At 25.1% G+C, this 17199-nt stretch overlaps 1 protein-coding gene across 1 annotated transcript; it reads left to right on the top strand.

The window, feature by feature from the left end:
- Window positions 1-3850: 3850 nt before the first annotated feature.
- LOC145829412 (stAR-related lipid transfer protein 5-like) lies at window positions 3851-16637 on the top strand. Its single transcript, XM_082937193.1, has 7 exons — window positions 3851-3978; window positions 5324-5373; window positions 8871-9009; window positions 11072-11186; window positions 12737-12763; window positions 14971-15067; window positions 15508-16637. The coding sequence occupies exons 1-7, from the start codon at window positions 3880-3882 to the stop codon at window positions 15656-15658; spliced, it is 678 nt and encodes a 225-aa protein (XP_082793319.1). The 5' UTR covers window positions 3851-3879; the 3' UTR covers window positions 15659-16637.
- Window positions 16638-17199: the final 562 nt, after the last annotated feature.

The raw sequence follows: 17199 nt of genomic DNA on the forward strand, positions 1-17199 counted from the left end.
AATAAAAATATTAATTTAAATCGCATTGCCGGAAATTTTTAGCACTAAACTCAGTGCTTTTTACCAAGTCTGTTCCAAACCTAATGACAAATTAAGTAACGTAGTATGCATTTTTATTTGACTTGCAAGAATTAAGACGTAGGACGTTCATCTTAACGTTTCCATGTTGGACGAGAGCAGCATCTTACGAAATAGCTAAAAAGGTTTTTTTTATGGCAACGTATAGCCCAAGGCGAACAATCATCCATCAAAGAACTCCCCCTCAACAATCCTAGTTTTGCTGAAAACTAATTAAACAGAAGTTTCAAAGTTCTATTCTATGTATAGAGCAAGAAACTTTTACCATTTCTCAGTTCTTGAATCATTGTTCATTAGAACTTGCAAGCCAAAAGTTTGTACAAAAACGAGATGTCTATGGTCTATAATTTAAAAACAAGTACAGTGCTTATTCACTTATCCGTACACGTTTGGCAAGATTTTTTTGTAAACATGTCCGGATAAGTAAAAACCTATACTAATATGAATTTGAACAAGACTTGCTAAAAATGACCTAGAATGTTCACATGAAATTTAACGGTGCAATTAAGAGGCACTTTCTAAGTGTATTTGACCAGTTATTGGACTACCCTTCTCACGTTCCTGACAAAACCAGATACAAAGGGCGCTGTCCAACTTTTAAAACTAGCCTCTCTCTACTTTTTTGTTTGTTTTTGTGACTTTGATTAATCCCTGCTCCTCTTTTCAGCTTTAAACTTTTTTTAAATTTCTTCATTTTTTTAAATTTCATACCAAGTTGACCTGCCTATATTAACGCTTAGAAATCATGTTATTAATAAATGAGTTTTATATTAATATAAAAAACTTCTAGAAATTAGAATAGTATTTCAATATTTAATGTTGTTTGTTATTGAGTTACAATTTTTCCTTAACACATCTTTGCAACTTAAGGCAAAATAGCCAGCCTGAGTGACCAAAAATAGCCTGAGTTTGCAAGAAAATTGAACAGAATGTGAGCCAAAAACTGAAAAAAAAACTTTAAATCAATTTAAAATAGTTTAAATATCAAAATAAAAACATAAATATTAAGAAAAAAGATTAGCTGAAAAAACAAACTAGCTGAGTCATTCAAATAACTTTTAGACTAGTCTGAGTCAGAATCAGTTTTTCAAAAGTTTCAGACTTACCTATGTTATTCTAATCACCCTGAGTCTTTTGCAATCCTATCAATAAATGTGGGGACAGGTCAAATATGTACTAAGATGCTTTTGTACAAAGGGTCAAATATGCACAAAGGGTCAATTTTGCACACTAGTGAAAAATAAATTTAAATTAAAAAAAAAATAATAATAAAAAACCAAGGGAAAGGGTTAGGGGTAACAATGATAGTAAAAAAAATTCGATAAAAAAAGCAATTGACCAAGGTTAAGGGTTAGGGGTAATAGTGATAGTTAGAAAAAAATAGATAAATTCAATAAAGTATTTAGAAAAAAAAAAAATATTGACCAATGGTAAGGGTAAGGGGTAGTGATATAGCTGAGATTTGGCGGATCCAGATTCTGTTAGTTTCAAAAGACTTTGTTTTCCGTGAGCAGCTTCTTTCAGTTTTATATACTTAGATTGTTGTGTTTTGAATATTAAATATATATAAAATGATACAAGCAAGACAGATAATTAAAGTTTAGTTAATTCAATCCTTTGTTGTAAACATACAGGTACATACATCCTTTAGAGTAAAAATAGTGAATTGTTAACTTAAAGCTTCTTTTGGATTAGATTCTTCTACTGACTCTATAATTTAGTTCTATTTATAAACTTAAAATATTTTCTTTTTTTAATATAAAACATACAATACAATTTTAATCTATTTCAATTTTATAAATGTCTTAACAATTTTAATTTAACTATTTTATTCTCATTTAAGTATTTCAAATTGTGTAAAATCTCTACAAATGCAGCTCGTTAAATATTTGGTTACTGTAAGTTTAAGAGGCAGCAGTTGTTCAAAAAAATGTTTTATTTTTCATTTTACAAAATAATTTTTTTTGACCCTGGCTAAGATGAAATTTAGTATACAGTAACATAAAATATTTCTGTGAATAGTTTAAAATTTTGTTGAACAACTGCTCCCTCTTAAAGTTATAGTAATCCTAATATTTTAAATTTGTTGTTTTACATATAATATGGAAATGAGTCAAAATTGCTCAAAGACAAAATTGCAGGAGGTTACTAAATTGCACGAGGACACAAAATTGCACAAATATACTTTTGCACAAAAACAAATTTGCACGAGGGGACAAAATTGGACAAAGACAATTTTGCACGGAGGGTCAATTTTACACGAACTACAGTTTTGCACAAGAGTAAAAAAAGCAGAAAAAAAAAAACAGAAAAAAAAATTAAAAGAAAAAAAAGTTACTGATTAAGGGTAAGGGTTAGAGGTGTAAGTGATAGTAAAAAAAACAACTCATAAAAACTAATATAAAAAAAACAAGAAAAATTAATAAAAGAAAATAAATTAATTTAAAAAGAAGAAAAATTCAACTCATGCAAAAATGTCTCCGTGCAAAATTGTCTGCTTGTGCAAAAGTATTTTTGTGCAACTTTGTCCCCTCGTGCAATTTTGTCCCCTCGTGCAATTTTGTACGCTCGTAAAAATCTGACAGCTACCCATATATTATATATACTTATGAAATATATTCTTAAGGATAATTTTATATCAAACAAGAATGGTAGCCACAAACTCGGTATACTATTACTGGGTACACTCAGGATAATTCTGGATGTATTTAAAATTTTCAAAATAACTAAGACACTAATGCCTAGTTAAAAATTTTTAGAAAACTAGTGCTAACTATAAATAAAAAAAATAAAATTTAGCCAGTGCAAAAATATCTTTGAGGCAAAAGTGTCTTCTTGTAAAAGTGTCCTTTAGTGCAATTTTGACACTTACCCAATAAACAAATATATGATGTTTGTGTATAAAAAACTAGTTAATTGTAAACAAAAAGTTTTTTAAATAAAGTTACTTATTTTGAAGCAAGTAACAAATATTTTTCAACTACCAATATATAAAATTGTTTAAGTTGAAAAGCAAATTTTGATCCAATAAATCTTTATAATTGTTCATATTATAGTTTTAAATATCATATATTTTGAATTAAGCGTTTACTTTGACTTATATATTTTTATTTTTGCTATTTAGAAGAGCTTTAGTTGATTTGTGTAACAGATTTTATAAAAAATTCTGATTATGTTTTACTTTCAAGAACAATTAAAATACAAAAGTTTTAATTATGAGGCTTCCCTACTTTTCCATTGCAAAAGCTCCTATTTTTGCAAAAGCAGTGGTTGGTGAACTCAAACAAGTTGCTAAAATGCCTGTTAATTTGCAACCTGTTGCTTCTATCAATTTAAAAATGGATCCTTGGAGAAAAGATTCTTCTTCAATTCAAAAAGTTTGGACAACTCTTTGTAGCGAAGAAACAAGGCAAACTAATCAATTTTGTGTTATAACTCAAAATATTGTTTCTGATAAATCTGAATCTATAGTTGAAATGAAGTATGAAAATGGTAAAAAGCTTGAAATTGAAACTAGCAAACTAACTTATGATGAAATTATGTATCACATTAATAGAATCAACTATGAAATGGATGCAACTAAGCAAGTGGAAGCTGAAAGCAAAATTTGATTTAATTTTGCACTGAACTGTTATTTAAAATTGATTATTTTTAGTAAAATACTTGTACTTAAATATGCTAGGCTTTTTAATTTTATGCAAGTTTAAAATAGTGTTGTGTTTTTTGAATATTAAGGTATAAAATGAAGTATGTTAAACTATGTTATACTCTTTAAGATTTTTAGTTTTTAAAGTGTAAAAGATGAGTGCACCAGATTATAGAGATTTGGCAAAGACTGCTATAGAAAAAATAAAAGAAATGGCTAAGGATAAAGACTCATGGACTTATCATCAAAAGAAGGTATAGTTTAATTTTAATGATTTTAATTAAAGTAAGATAGTTTACTTTTAATTTTAATTCTTTGACTTAAGCTTATTAACTAAACTCAGTAACAAAAGATTGATTTAGGGTTGCTACTCACTAAGGCTATTTAAAATTTTAACTAACTATTTCTAATTTGGGTTCGTTTAAATTTGTTTTAAAACTTGTTACTTTTTTAACTTGATCTTTTATAACTAGAAATTTCTAACATGATTTTCTATAAATCAATACTACTGTAACTTGAATTTTTATAAATTGATATGCTTCTAGCTACTCATGTTTATAAAAATTCCTAATACAAAAATAAATTGTTACAAATAAATTTGATATATAAATTGAATAAAAGGTATAAAAAGAATTTTTTGTAGAAATCATACTTAGTTACATGACAAATAGTTAACAAAATTAAAACTTAGTTTAGGTTTACAGTGCATTAAAATAAATTTTAACCTATATTTCAAAACCATGAATTAATTTTCAGCAGCTTATATGTCCAAGTTTTAAAACAGTAAAAAAATCGTTAGAAAGCCTTACTGAGTTGAGGAAAGTTTAGTTAAAAACCTAACAAGTTGAAAAAAATTCAAAATGAACTCAAGTTAAAATGAAAAGTTATAGACATAAAAGTAAAAAGTAGTAAAAAACTAGTTAAACTTACTAAAGCTGCTTTGAAAAAAAACTCTTACCAATTTTTTAATAGAAATAATGACTTTAAGCTAATTTTCTCTTTAAAGTTATGTTTTTTTAGTGTTTTGAACTAACTTATCTATTCAATCTTATAAATTTTGTTAACTTAATGTATTGAACAAAAATTATCAGTTTAATGATTCACATTGCTTTAGCTCTATTAAATTAGCCTGTATTTTTTGTTAAAGTTGTATGTTTAGCCTAATCAAAACAAGTTGTAATAAAATAATGAAAGCTGTCGTTAACAGAAATTTAAAGTTGACTTAGTTTTTAGTGAATTTGTAATACAGGTCTTTACACTAAAACATTAAGTAAGCATGTTTACTTATAAACTCTACAATTAAATATTTTTTGAGTGTCAAAGTAAGTGAGTGTCAAATGTAATTAAATATTATTAAAATAAATTAAGTTGTCTGGCTAAATTACAAACTGTGTAGCGCTATTTTAGTCTAGCACTTATAGTTCACGTTTGTATGTAATTAAAGCCAAGGCTTAAGGTAAAAGTGAATGGTGCAAAAAATTTAGCTTTTATTTTCTGCTACCTTTTAATTAAGTTAGCCTTATTGCTTTAATCGAGTGGCAACCTTAAAAAATAAACTTAGTTAGTAATAACCGAAAAAGAAACCTTTTGTTTTTTCAGAAAAATGTTGAAGTATGGTATAGAAAATCGGAGAACTTTGAAGGAAATGTGTAAGTTTTTTTTTAACCTTCAAAATAAATTTGCAGTTAATTACTATTTGCCCAACTGAACTAGTTTTGAAATTTTAGATAAACTTGGTTTTAACTGCAACACACAATATTTATAAATTATATTTATATTGTACTTAAATAAGAGTAATCTCTTTGAAAGAAGTTTAAATGCATTGTTGAAATTAAAATAGTTATGAATTTTTAGTATCTTAGTTAAACATAATATTGATAGATTGGATTTTTAGGTCTCTTTATTTTAGATATAAGTTTTGATACATCCCAATGAAAATTAAGTTTATTTTCAGGTGTAAAGTAAATACCAGCTAGTATATTTTTAAAATTTTATGGAAGACAAAGTCATTATTAAAAAATAAACTTTTATATTTCATAAGTTAAGCAAATTGTAAATCAGTTCTATTTATGATGTATAACGTTTAAAATTAGTTATTTCATATGTATTCTAAAATTAAACTTACATGAATGGTTTTGGAAATTAACTTTTACCATTGAAATACCAAATTAACAAAATTTGAATTAATTAATGTTGAGACTTTTTTCCAAATATTAATTAAACCACACCTATTATATTTTTTAAGTGAATTAATAGTAAAATATATTTAAAGTAAGTGAATTAATAAAAAACTAGTTTATTAATAGTTTATGGTATACTTTGTAGATTTAGAAATATATGTATTTAATATATAACAACTTTATAGTATTGAATTGTCATTCCATTATACTAAAATTATTTTTTGCTAAATATGTTTAAAGTAGTCTTTTAGTAATCAAAAAAAGTATTATTAAGAATACTAATTATTGTTTTAAAATAAGCCATTTCAGTTTAGATTGTTTTAATTTTTTAACAGTCACTTAAACTTTTTTAGGTAGTTTAAGTAATATTGGTAGAAACCCTATTTAGATTTTAATTTAATTTAAACCCTATTTAGAAAATAGTAATGCTATACTAAAAATATCATACTATTTTACAGATCAGTTGGTGGCTTAACATTACAGCAAGGTTGCTAACTATTTTTTTGCCTGCTTTTATTTTTTAAAGCTAGTTTTTACTTAATTAAAACTTGCATGTTTGGTGTCTTATCGAGATATTATTAATTTTTGTATTTGTTTGAAATATATGTTGTAATTGTAATATGCTTTCACAGTTATTAACAAAGGTCTAAAATACTTTAAAGCATACATCTTAGTAATTTTGGATGCTAATTGTTTTTTTTTTATTTAATTTGAGTCAACGTTGTAATTATTCATTCATTCACCATTTAAGGTTATTGGGAGTACACCATGTTAATTGATAGACTTTTTTATTTTGCACTTTTTTCTAGCTAAAAAGTTTTTTAATTGTTCAAAATTTAATCGTTTGCTAATAAAGATCCTAGTGAAACAAGTTCACTGGAATATAATAATAACAAATTTAAAGAGTACTCCATCTTTATTATACTAACACATGTTTCTGTGTTTATCAAGTTAACACTCTTAAACAGAGCTCTGTAAAAAATAAATACTGTATGGAAAGAATAGAAGCCAAAGTAGTTATATGTTATATTTATATATGTGTTTTTAAAAAACAAGAATAAATACTATAGATTATTGTAGATTAATGGTTAATAAGAGATACAATATATAATGGTAAATCCGATTGTTTTATATTGTTTTATAACAGTCGGATTTAACATTATATATATAAGTACTGCACTCTAAAAGTTACTAATATGTATATGATTACTAATCAAACACAAGTTATATAGCTTGAATCATGAATCATTTAGTAACAAACTAAATTATACTAGTTAATTTGTTTATAATTATTCCTTTTGGGGGTCTTACAATTTATTTTGAAAAATTAACATAAGCTTTATTTCAAAGCTCAAATTGTTTCTTTAAAAATAAGTTCTATTGGTATTTTTTATTTATTAGATAAGTCAATTAGATAAAAAGTTACAGGTATTAAAATATGGAGAAAAAAAATATTATTGTATATTTTCCCTGATTAAAAAAAATTTGCTAAATACCAATTTTTTCTTAATTTTTCAAGCAATTAACATAAAAATATAGAAAATTTTGCTTGATGAAAATAAAAAGTGTATTTTAGCAGTTAAAAAAAATTTTATGACCAAAAGTAATAAATAAACTTTTTTTTGAGAAAAATTATCCATCTCAAAGTTAAAAGAACCTGCACTACCATTGTTAATAAAACTAAGCTAAAATCGGTACATTCACAATTCCCACCCAAATCAGTCCACCTGAATCAATTCCAATTCAAAACTATTTTTCTTTCTAATCTATTTATTTATTATAAATTTTTCCTCTTCTTCCTATTATTTTTTTCTTGTTATTTATTATTTATACTTTGAACTGATCAATCAGGAATTGTATGGTTGGGAATTGTACGCAAGTTAGAACTGAGTGTGTCCCCTTAAAACTTTAAAAAGTTGAGACAGATTACTAAAAATTTGAAAATGACAGTTTTTTAATAAAATTGTTATTTGTCTGTTTTTTATATAATCCTTAAAATTCAGCATTGAACTTTTTTGCTTTCAACCCTTATATCTCACAAACTAGTTACATAGTTTAATTTTTTTAAATGTTCAAGGCCATAGAAGTCCAACTTTTTTTTTACAAAAATAAACATTAGCCATATTTTTGCAAGTTATAATTATACTATGGGTTTTTTTTTATTGAATAAAAAAAAAAAAAAAGTTTTGGAATATAATCAGTTGTGTAAAAAGTTTCTGATACAAACCTATGGGAAAATTTTTCTTATTGCTGATTTTTTCCAAGTTTTGGAAGATCTACTAAAAATCTATCTTCTCTTCTTTTATATTTTATATTTGCATTAATAAAAAAATCTATTATAACAATAAAAAAAAAAATAAAATTTAAGAATTTTATAACCAAAAAAAAAATTTTCAAGAAAGTTAATTTTTTACTAAAGTTAAAAAAAATCCTTCAATTTAATTGCTATTATTAAGTAAAGATTAAACTAAGAAAGTTTCAGAAAGATTGCTTAAAAATTGTAGGAGAAGTTTTTTTTTTGATAAAACAGTCTTTTTTGTCATTTTACTTTGCTTCTTCTAAAAGGAGCCTATTGAGCTCTTCAACTTTGTACCCTTATGTCTCAAAAACTAATTTGAATTAAAAAAAAAGTGCCTTACCCCCCATGGCCTTAAAAACAATTGATATCTTAGCTAGGATCTCTAAGGCTAGATCGTTAAAAAAAAAAGCTTTGAATTTCCTATGGCCTCCGTTTATTTAATCTTGAAAAGAAAACTAGATTACATGAAATTGAATATGCGACTAACATTTGTAAGATAAGTTATATCAAATTAAATTTTTTTAAACTTTAATTTTTAAAACATAAAAATAATAATTTTCTTAAAAGTTTTACTATATTTTTTGCCAGTTTATCTTTTTTTTTGGAAATATTATTTAAAATTAAAAGTGAATGAATGGTTTATAATTTAATTGAATTCAATATCTAGGTTTAAGTTCAGGCTATCGATGCCTTACCCATTTTCAGTAGTATGGGATGTGATGAAACCGTCAACAGTTATGGAAGGAGATGATAGAAGTTGGGATAAAAGTATTTCAAAATATGAAGTTCTTAAAATATTTTCTGCTGTTAGTATTTTTTTTTTGTTAGAGGTTATTAGTTTGCATAAATTGTATTGCTTATTGTAAGTTTTTTACATTGAACACGTTTGGTTCTAAGTCCAACATTTAGTGTTCTAAATTTAAGCGTGTGTAGATAAATGTATTATGTTTGAAAGAGTTTGTTATCAAATATATATTGTCTGTTAGAGATCTTTACTTATAAAAAAGTTCTAAAAATTGAATATAAAAAAAAATATAAGTATAAGTAAATACTTAGGCTTAATAATTTTACTAACTTTATATATGACAATTAAAAAACTTAGAATATAACTACAAAACAATTACAATATAACTTACATCAAGGTTGAAATAGTATTTAAACATAATTATTTAAAGTCATTTAAAAAATATACTAATCAAACAAATTTACAAGATCAGGAGTTCTTTAAAAACACTTTAATAAACATATTAGTTACTAAATTAAATTGTAACTTTGTTTTATCAAAAAAGGTTTTAAATTATGATGTGTAGTCACCTCTTGCGAATCTACGCACTCTCGTTTAGTTAGGCATTTAATAATTCTCAAAAAAATACAAAAATATATATTTTGAAAAAATTTTCATACTGTAAGTTTATTGTATGTATTGAGTTAACAATATATTTAGTTTTGAAGTTATTCAAAATTTCTTTTATTTTTCAAAATTTTTCAAATTTCCGGTTTATCAGTTTTTTTTCGCCTAATTTGACAGATTTCAGGTAGTTTCAGATTTTTTGGCATCAACAATGAAAGAAAACTTTAAATAAAAACTTTAAGTACAGAAGGAGAGAGATTTTTAATGAAATTGAGATTTTGCATTTTTAGTTTATAAATTATTTAGTCTTTAAATAAAAACTTTAAGTACAGAAGGAGAGAGATTTTTAATGAAATTGAGATTTTGCATTTTTAGTTTATACCTTCCATAAAGAGCCAATTGAACTCTATGGCTCTGCTCATTATACTTAAGGTGTCCTTTAGCCCCTTCCCTCTACAATGTAAAATGTTCAATTAATCACAATGTTTATTGAATAAAGTTTCATTTAAACTGAATACTTTTACTGAAAAAGTTTTCACATGTAAGTTCAACTTAATTAAATACTAGTTTTGTAAACAAAAAGTTAAGAGAGTCTCCAAACTGTATTTAATCAAATGCAATATAAGAAAACAGCTTATATAATTTTATTCTTAAACGTAGAACTGATTAACTGGTATATATTGGATTAGCTTTTGAAGCCTTACACATGTTTTGATTGTTTATATACTAGGTTTTACTAACTGTAGTCTTACTAGTGTTATCAACAGTTTAATTGTTAATTTTTTTCTTTAGGTTTTATAATTTTATAAATTGTATAAATAGTTTTGACCTTAGTTTTACCTTTTTTTAAAGGTTTGTTTTATTATTTCGACGGAGTATAAGCTTAAAAACAATATATTATAAAGTAATTTAGTTTTTTATTATTAACTGTTAGCTATATGGATTAACTCCTTAAGGCTTTAATATTTAAAGAATTCTTGTACTGTTGAAATGAAAAAATTATACAAGATAATAGCTTTAATGTCATACTAATAAATTTTGTAAAGTATAAATAATTTATTTAATTTTATTTTTAATTGCTGGATATTTTTAGTATCAAATGTATGGTTTTAATTTATTGTTTTTTAACTTTAATAAATTTAAGCAGTTTTAATGTACACTAACTTGTATAATATTAAAAATAAATAAAATTTTAACCGATCAGTGTTTTAAATTGAGTTTTAACACGTTTGAAGTAATTTAATATTCTATTTTGAAAATTTTAACTTTAATTGTGAAAACAAATAGTTTATTTTTTTAAAAGGTTGTTTTAGATGATAATATTGAATATACTAATTTTTATAATAGTTTTTTTTAAGCTTTACACGTTTAAAAAACAAGAAGTTTAAGCTTTGTAACTTTAGTCTTACCTATCTAATAATTAAATAAATAAGACGTTTAAAAAAAAAGTTTATTACGTAATTTGTGCAATCTTGTAATTTTCTTCTCTGTGTATAATTAAAGAATTTTTAATTTAGGACCTGCAGATAGCAAGAATTTTGTCTCATCCTGCAGTTTTGGGAACAGTGTCAGCCAGAGAATTCATCAGCTTATTTCACACAACTGAAACCAACAACATTAAAATTGACGAAGGTATTTATCTTAACAAAAACAGTTTGTATCTTAACAAAATGATCGTACTAAAACGAGCATACCAAATGTCTTGCCTGGTGGACAATGTTTTAATCGTTGCACGGCAAACGACAATGCTGACGTCACTGATCATTGCCAGCAAATGGTTGCTTCACGTGAAAGCATGATAAACCGTTTGTAGATTGACGACTGCAGGTTTTTCGGTTGTGACTGAATGATGAGTCCAAATAAGGACGAAACCGGTCTCAGTCTACCGAAACTTGTAGTCTGATGATCGAATTGACATGATCAACCCATTTGTACACTTGAGCTTGTCTCACGGCAAACGAAATTCCAGGCTTCTGCTCTGCTGACTTTTGCCGATGTTTTTTGTAAAACTATTTAGATTTTGAAAAATAATGGCGGACGTTTCTCTATGTTAGATAAATAACACAGTTCTAGTAATTTATGTTAACAGTAAAGTACTTTAAATAATAGAAGATCAAGAGTTAAAGATAAATATGTGTATTTAAAAAAATATTTTGTGTGAACTATGATAATAAAATAAAATACTAATTATATATTTGAAAAAATTTATAATATTAATAAACTATATATTATTAATTTACAACAGTTTAAAATTCAATAATCATCAATCAATAAAATTCTGTTGTAATATTAAAAAAAATTGAATATTTCGAATAATAGTATTTAGGTTGATTTGAATTAGAATTAATCTATATAACAAGTTGATCATAGTTAAATCAAATAAGAACGAAATCAACTAACTTTATAAGTGGGATAGTAATACTAACCAAAATTAAAAAAAAATTATTATTAGTTTTAGTTTATATTTAAAAATAAATTTATATTTACGCCATAGTACTTTACTTGGTGTTTTCTTGGTTACTATTTTGTAGTAATACTTACTAGCTTATAATTAGTAATACTTACTATTTTGGTTATTCTGTTTTAAACATTATTGTAGTTATATTCTTATGCACTTAAAGCTTTACAAATATAAAGTGATTGAGAGTTATTCAAAAATTAAAACAACAATACAAAATTAATGCAGAGTTCAAACTCTTAGCTTAAATCAGTTTTCTTTAAAATATTGGAAAAAAATCAGTTTTGTCTGTTCAAATACTTGAAATTTCTGAATTTCTAAAAACATTTAATTTTTTTTTGAGTAGATTACTAAACGAAGATTTTCTTTCTAAATAAACCTTTGGTCTTTGTGATTAGAACAAAATAGTTTTCACTATGTTATTATATTTAAAAGTTCTTTTTTGTAGCAATGTTAAAGTTTTATTACAGTCTTTTGACAAGATATTGAAGAGCTAGATTTAAAAAATATTGAATTTTATTAAAACATATTTAGCATAGTAACTTATTAACTAATCAGTATTTTGAAAATATAAAAACTACCTTTTTATCCTAAATTTAAGTTTATACTTGTAATAAACTTTTTCTCAAACCATGTTATAAAATCAGGAAATCTTGAAAACTTCCTTTTTTTTTGTAATCTTCTACGGAATTAAACAGCACGTTTGATAGTTATTTTTTTACAGATCATGGAGCAATAAAATGGGTTGTTGGTAAGTTCTGTTTTTCTAGTTGTTTTATTAAATTTTGTAAAATAATGTTAAATTTTTTTTTTCAAAGTCTTACTTTGTTTCTACTCAAGATTTACTATTATTTTGAAATTGTAATAAAGTATTTCTTTAAACAGTATTTAAAATAAAACCGGTTTTTCATTGATTATATTATAAAGAGACGACGAAAGCTTTGAAAACATTGTTTGGTTTATTTCATTTGACAGTCTAATTTAAAGCTTTTAATTGATTGACACTTGCTACAATTTTTCTAATATGATTTTCTAAATTTACCTAGCCCGCGTATACTTTTTATAACATGTCCGGCCCTTTAATGACTTTTTATGGTAGATAAATATTAGTATTGAAATTAGTTTTGATACAGAAATTTTAAGTAAAATTTTATGAAATATGACGACATTAATAAGTTTGATAGTAGCCGAATTTTAAAATAAATTTCAAATTATCAGTACTTTGATTGGTTCAAGTTAATCTGCTGTTTATGAAGTGCAGGAAGTAATATTTTACAGGATAAACTAAGATACCTGAACTAATTCAAAAAAAACTTTGTAAACAAAATTACAAAACGTTATTGAAAAATAACTGAAACTTATGAGTTATTAAGTCTTTTAATCTAGCCAGTATTTATTACATCCATCGTCAATAAAGTCTCGCGCGATCAATAATAAATAATGAACTTTACCATAGACCAACACGCTTACACCCGCTTGGTTAGATCTCAACAGCGGTTTTTTCGCGACTATGCCTGCCTAATGAGTCCTAATAAGGACGAACCCGGTCGTAGGTTTTTCGGGTGCTGTTGTTCATAGTCGTCTTTTAGTCTAGTTATTTTTATATAACAATTGAAGTTTATTGTCAAACTAAGGACCTAGGCATTAAAACCTAAGCCACTTAAACTGAATGTGATGGTTCCATTTTAAATTACCTGGAATAAAAATGTTAAGGTCTTTAAACACTTCAGTTTTAGGTAAGATTACATTGTTTATTTAAAAGATAAACGCAGGAATAGGTGTACTTCTGTGAATATTTAAAACATGAAATTTGCTGGGATTGAGGTTCAATTTCCTTTCTTTTAAACAATGGTAGATTTTATCTAAAGATTTTTGTAAAACTAAATTATATTGGCTAAATGTTTTTGTGTTGTCTGCAAAAAGCTTAATGTTGCTATTAGAATCAGGTTTGAAAACTTTTCGATGATTCTTCTTATCAGAAGCGTATCTTTAGCCATTTATTTTTCAGATCTCTTTGAATTCCTCCTTACGCTTATCTGGACAGCTTTACTCATGTTCTTTGATCGAAAAGTTTGTGATCATCAGTCTTTATGACAGTCTTCAGATGTACCAAACTTCTTAAACTTTTCAAAACATATTCTACTTCATATGTGGATTTAGTCACCTTAAAGAGATTAATAATCTTCGTGTTTATTCTTCCCGCGCACCAAAGCTAAACTATTGTTTCTCTTTTGATCATTAAAAAGAATTAATAAATATTTTGTTTTTTGAAAATATTAAAACCGATAATTTTTACTAAGTGCTACTTATAATATATAATAAATTTAAAATAAGTTTAAGCGATTATAGTGCATCCTTTAGACTACATGGTCGAAAATATACTATTGGGATACACAAATACTGATCCTATCAATTACGTTTCAAATGTTTTAATAAAGCAATATCGAAGATTTTGAAGTTTGTGAAAAATTTTATTAAAATGAAGAATTCTAAATAAAAGTGATAATTTTTGTTGTCTATTCAAATATAAGTACAATTGAATAAAACAATGGTTTAAAACCTGTAAACAGTAAATCACTAAAAGATAAGTTCTATGCATATCACACTAGGACTAGACTGTGTAAACTGTATAAAAGTATTTTGAAATACTATTTTATGTATCAAATAAATTATCTTAAAATAGCGTGTTTAAAACTATCTAGTAAAACTATTCCAATAAAAAAAAAAGACTAGAAAAATATTATTTATAAAATAGTTTTCACCTTACTTAGTTTATGTGTGCTGTAAAATAATTTCTATGCATATTACTACGCACAGGTTCACACCGTGAGAACTGCTAGAATAAAATACTTTTTTTTTTAATAACTTTGAATATTTTTATGTCGGCAAATGAACACTATCCTTTTTAATGTTAAATGAAAACAATATAAATTTATCTAAATACTTCCAATAACACAGCTCAAGGTATTAGCTATGAACAAGAAATCCCTAAGTCAAAGAAATATGTTAGAGGGTTCAATTATCCTACTGGCTATGCTGTTACACCTCTAAAAAGGTTGGTATTTTTGATTAACGTTATATATAAGAAATTAAGCGAAATAAATTATTAACTCTTAGTTAAGATATTTTAAATTTTATTCTTAACTTAGTTATTTTATAATTAGTTATTTTGTAATTAGATTTTAAATTTTAAAGCAATGTACAAAACTCCACACAAGCTTTCAGTGACAACGCTGAATTTAAAGAAGTAATGAAAGTGATATACTTCCATTAGTTCTTTAATACTTCTCTAATACTTTTTATAATTATAATTACTCAAACAAATTTTTTGTTTAGTTACAACATATCTATTAGTTTTAAAAAATAATTTCAGTGCTGTTGTATTAATTTTTGTATTGTTTATTTTTAACTTTAAAATTTTAGCTTAAAAGATAATTAAAATGTATTGATTCACCATTTATGAAACTGAAATAATCTTGACAATTTTTTATCTAGTGATGAAAGCAAAACGTTAGTTGAGTGCTACCTCGATACTGACATCGGAGGATTGCTGCCTCAAAAAATAGTTGAAGCAGCGCTGCCACCGCAACAGATAAAATACTTGCAGGGAGTTGAAGTCGAGTGCAAGCGCAGAATGAACCAATGATCGTTGAAGTGGGCAGAAGATATCTGTTTACTCTCGTACTTTGCGGTATACAACCACAATTAGTGTCTGCTTTTACTAATTTTACTGAAAAATAGCTATATTTAACTACTCTATTTACCTGACTTTTGAAAATTGTTTTTTTTTTTGAAGCTCCAACTGCTAAAATTATACCGTCATATATATGTTGGCCTTTTATGTGATTGAGATTATTTTATAAGTGTCGGCGGTTTATTTTCTAAAATACATTTTGAGAAATTTTCTTTTTTGATGAGTTTTCAAACTAATTTTTACTAAATCCTTATTTTTCATGTTTAAATATTAATGTTTTTTTTTACTACTGCTCCAAGTTTTATCTACCCTTTGAGATATATACAGGGTTGCCACAAAATCTGGAATCCTAGCGAAAGCTGGAGTTTGACAATTTAGGCTAAAAAACCTGGAAATTTTAACAATTTTTACATGTAAAGTAGTAAAATTTTGATTTGACACGAAAAATCTATCATATAAATAAAAAATTGAGTCATCATTAAATTAATTTTTTTTATAAATAAACACGTTTAAAGTAGCTTTACAGTATCTTTTTAATGTTTTTATACTACTTTAACACAGTTTTTAACCTTTAACTCAACTTTAAACTCAAAATAGACTCAAAAACACTTTCAAATACCTGGAAGAAATTCAGAAAATCTAGAAGAAATTTCTTAAAAAACCAGTGGCAACCCTGTATATATATTTATACTTTAGTATGGCTCAAAAGTTGTTTGTTTTTATTAATATTTGTTTAAAACTAAAATAACTCGTTTTACACCTCTATGTAGGTCGTTAGAGATTACCCGAAAAGTTCAAAGTAATGCTATAATATTTTAGGTTAAGTTACTTCAATTTTAACATTTTTCATTAGTATTTCAAAGGAATTATGATTTTAGTATGTTCTCTAATGCCTTATTGTACTTGTCAGTTTTAAAGTTTCATGATTAAAAGTTGTTGTACGTTTAAATTGTATAAAATATATAAAAGCTTGGAGAAAATAACTTACTAAATCTTTTAAATTTTTCTTTTATTTAATTTAAGAAATATTTTACAAGAAAAATTCTAATTGTTATCACCTTTTGCTAGTTCTTTTACTTAACAATTTATTTTTTGGAAGTTAAAATTTTAACTATCTTTTTTTATTAATTTTGTTTTTTAAAAACTTGATTGTTTACAAGTCGAGCTGTTGCCTTACCTAATAAATTTTAGATATAAAAGTAAAATTATATGTTTTGTATAAAACCATGTTTAGTTTATTTATAAAACAAATTATTTCTATATGTAAGTAGTACTTCTACGTTTAAAAAAGTTTAGTTTTTAATGAATGTTTTATATTTCAAAATACCTTTTAACTAAAAAAAGGCTAAGGTGTTATGTAAGATAGAATTTTTTTACCGTTAAGTGATGCTTTAAATACAAATAAAAGATTTAAAGTATAAATTCTATATGTGTAGTTTGTTGAATTAAACTGAAAAAGGGAAAGGAATCTGAACATTTTGACAATTATAAGA

Source organism: Thalia democratica, chromosome 2, assembly GCF_965202585.1.
Source record: "Thalia democratica chromosome 2, ktThaDemo2.hap1.1, whole genome shotgun sequence".
In the NCBI taxonomy this organism is placed as follows: domain Eukaryota; kingdom Metazoa; phylum Chordata; class Thaliacea; order Salpida; family Salpidae; genus Thalia; species Thalia democratica.

Bases quoted from the DNA above. Each gene is read 5' to 3' on its own strand.
- LOC145829412 (XM_082937193.1), top strand. From the start codon at position 3,880: ATGAGTGCACCAGATTATAGAGATTTGGCAAAGACTGCTATAGAAAAA. The intron at 5,374-8,870 runs GTAAGTTTTTTT...TTCAATATCTAG, and splicing joins GAGAACTTTGAAGGAAATGT to GTTTAAGTTCAGGCTATCGA. The intron at 15,068-15,507 runs GTTGGTATTTTT...TTTTTTATCTAG, and splicing joins GCTGTTACACCTCTAAAAAG to TGATGAAAGCAAAACGTTAG.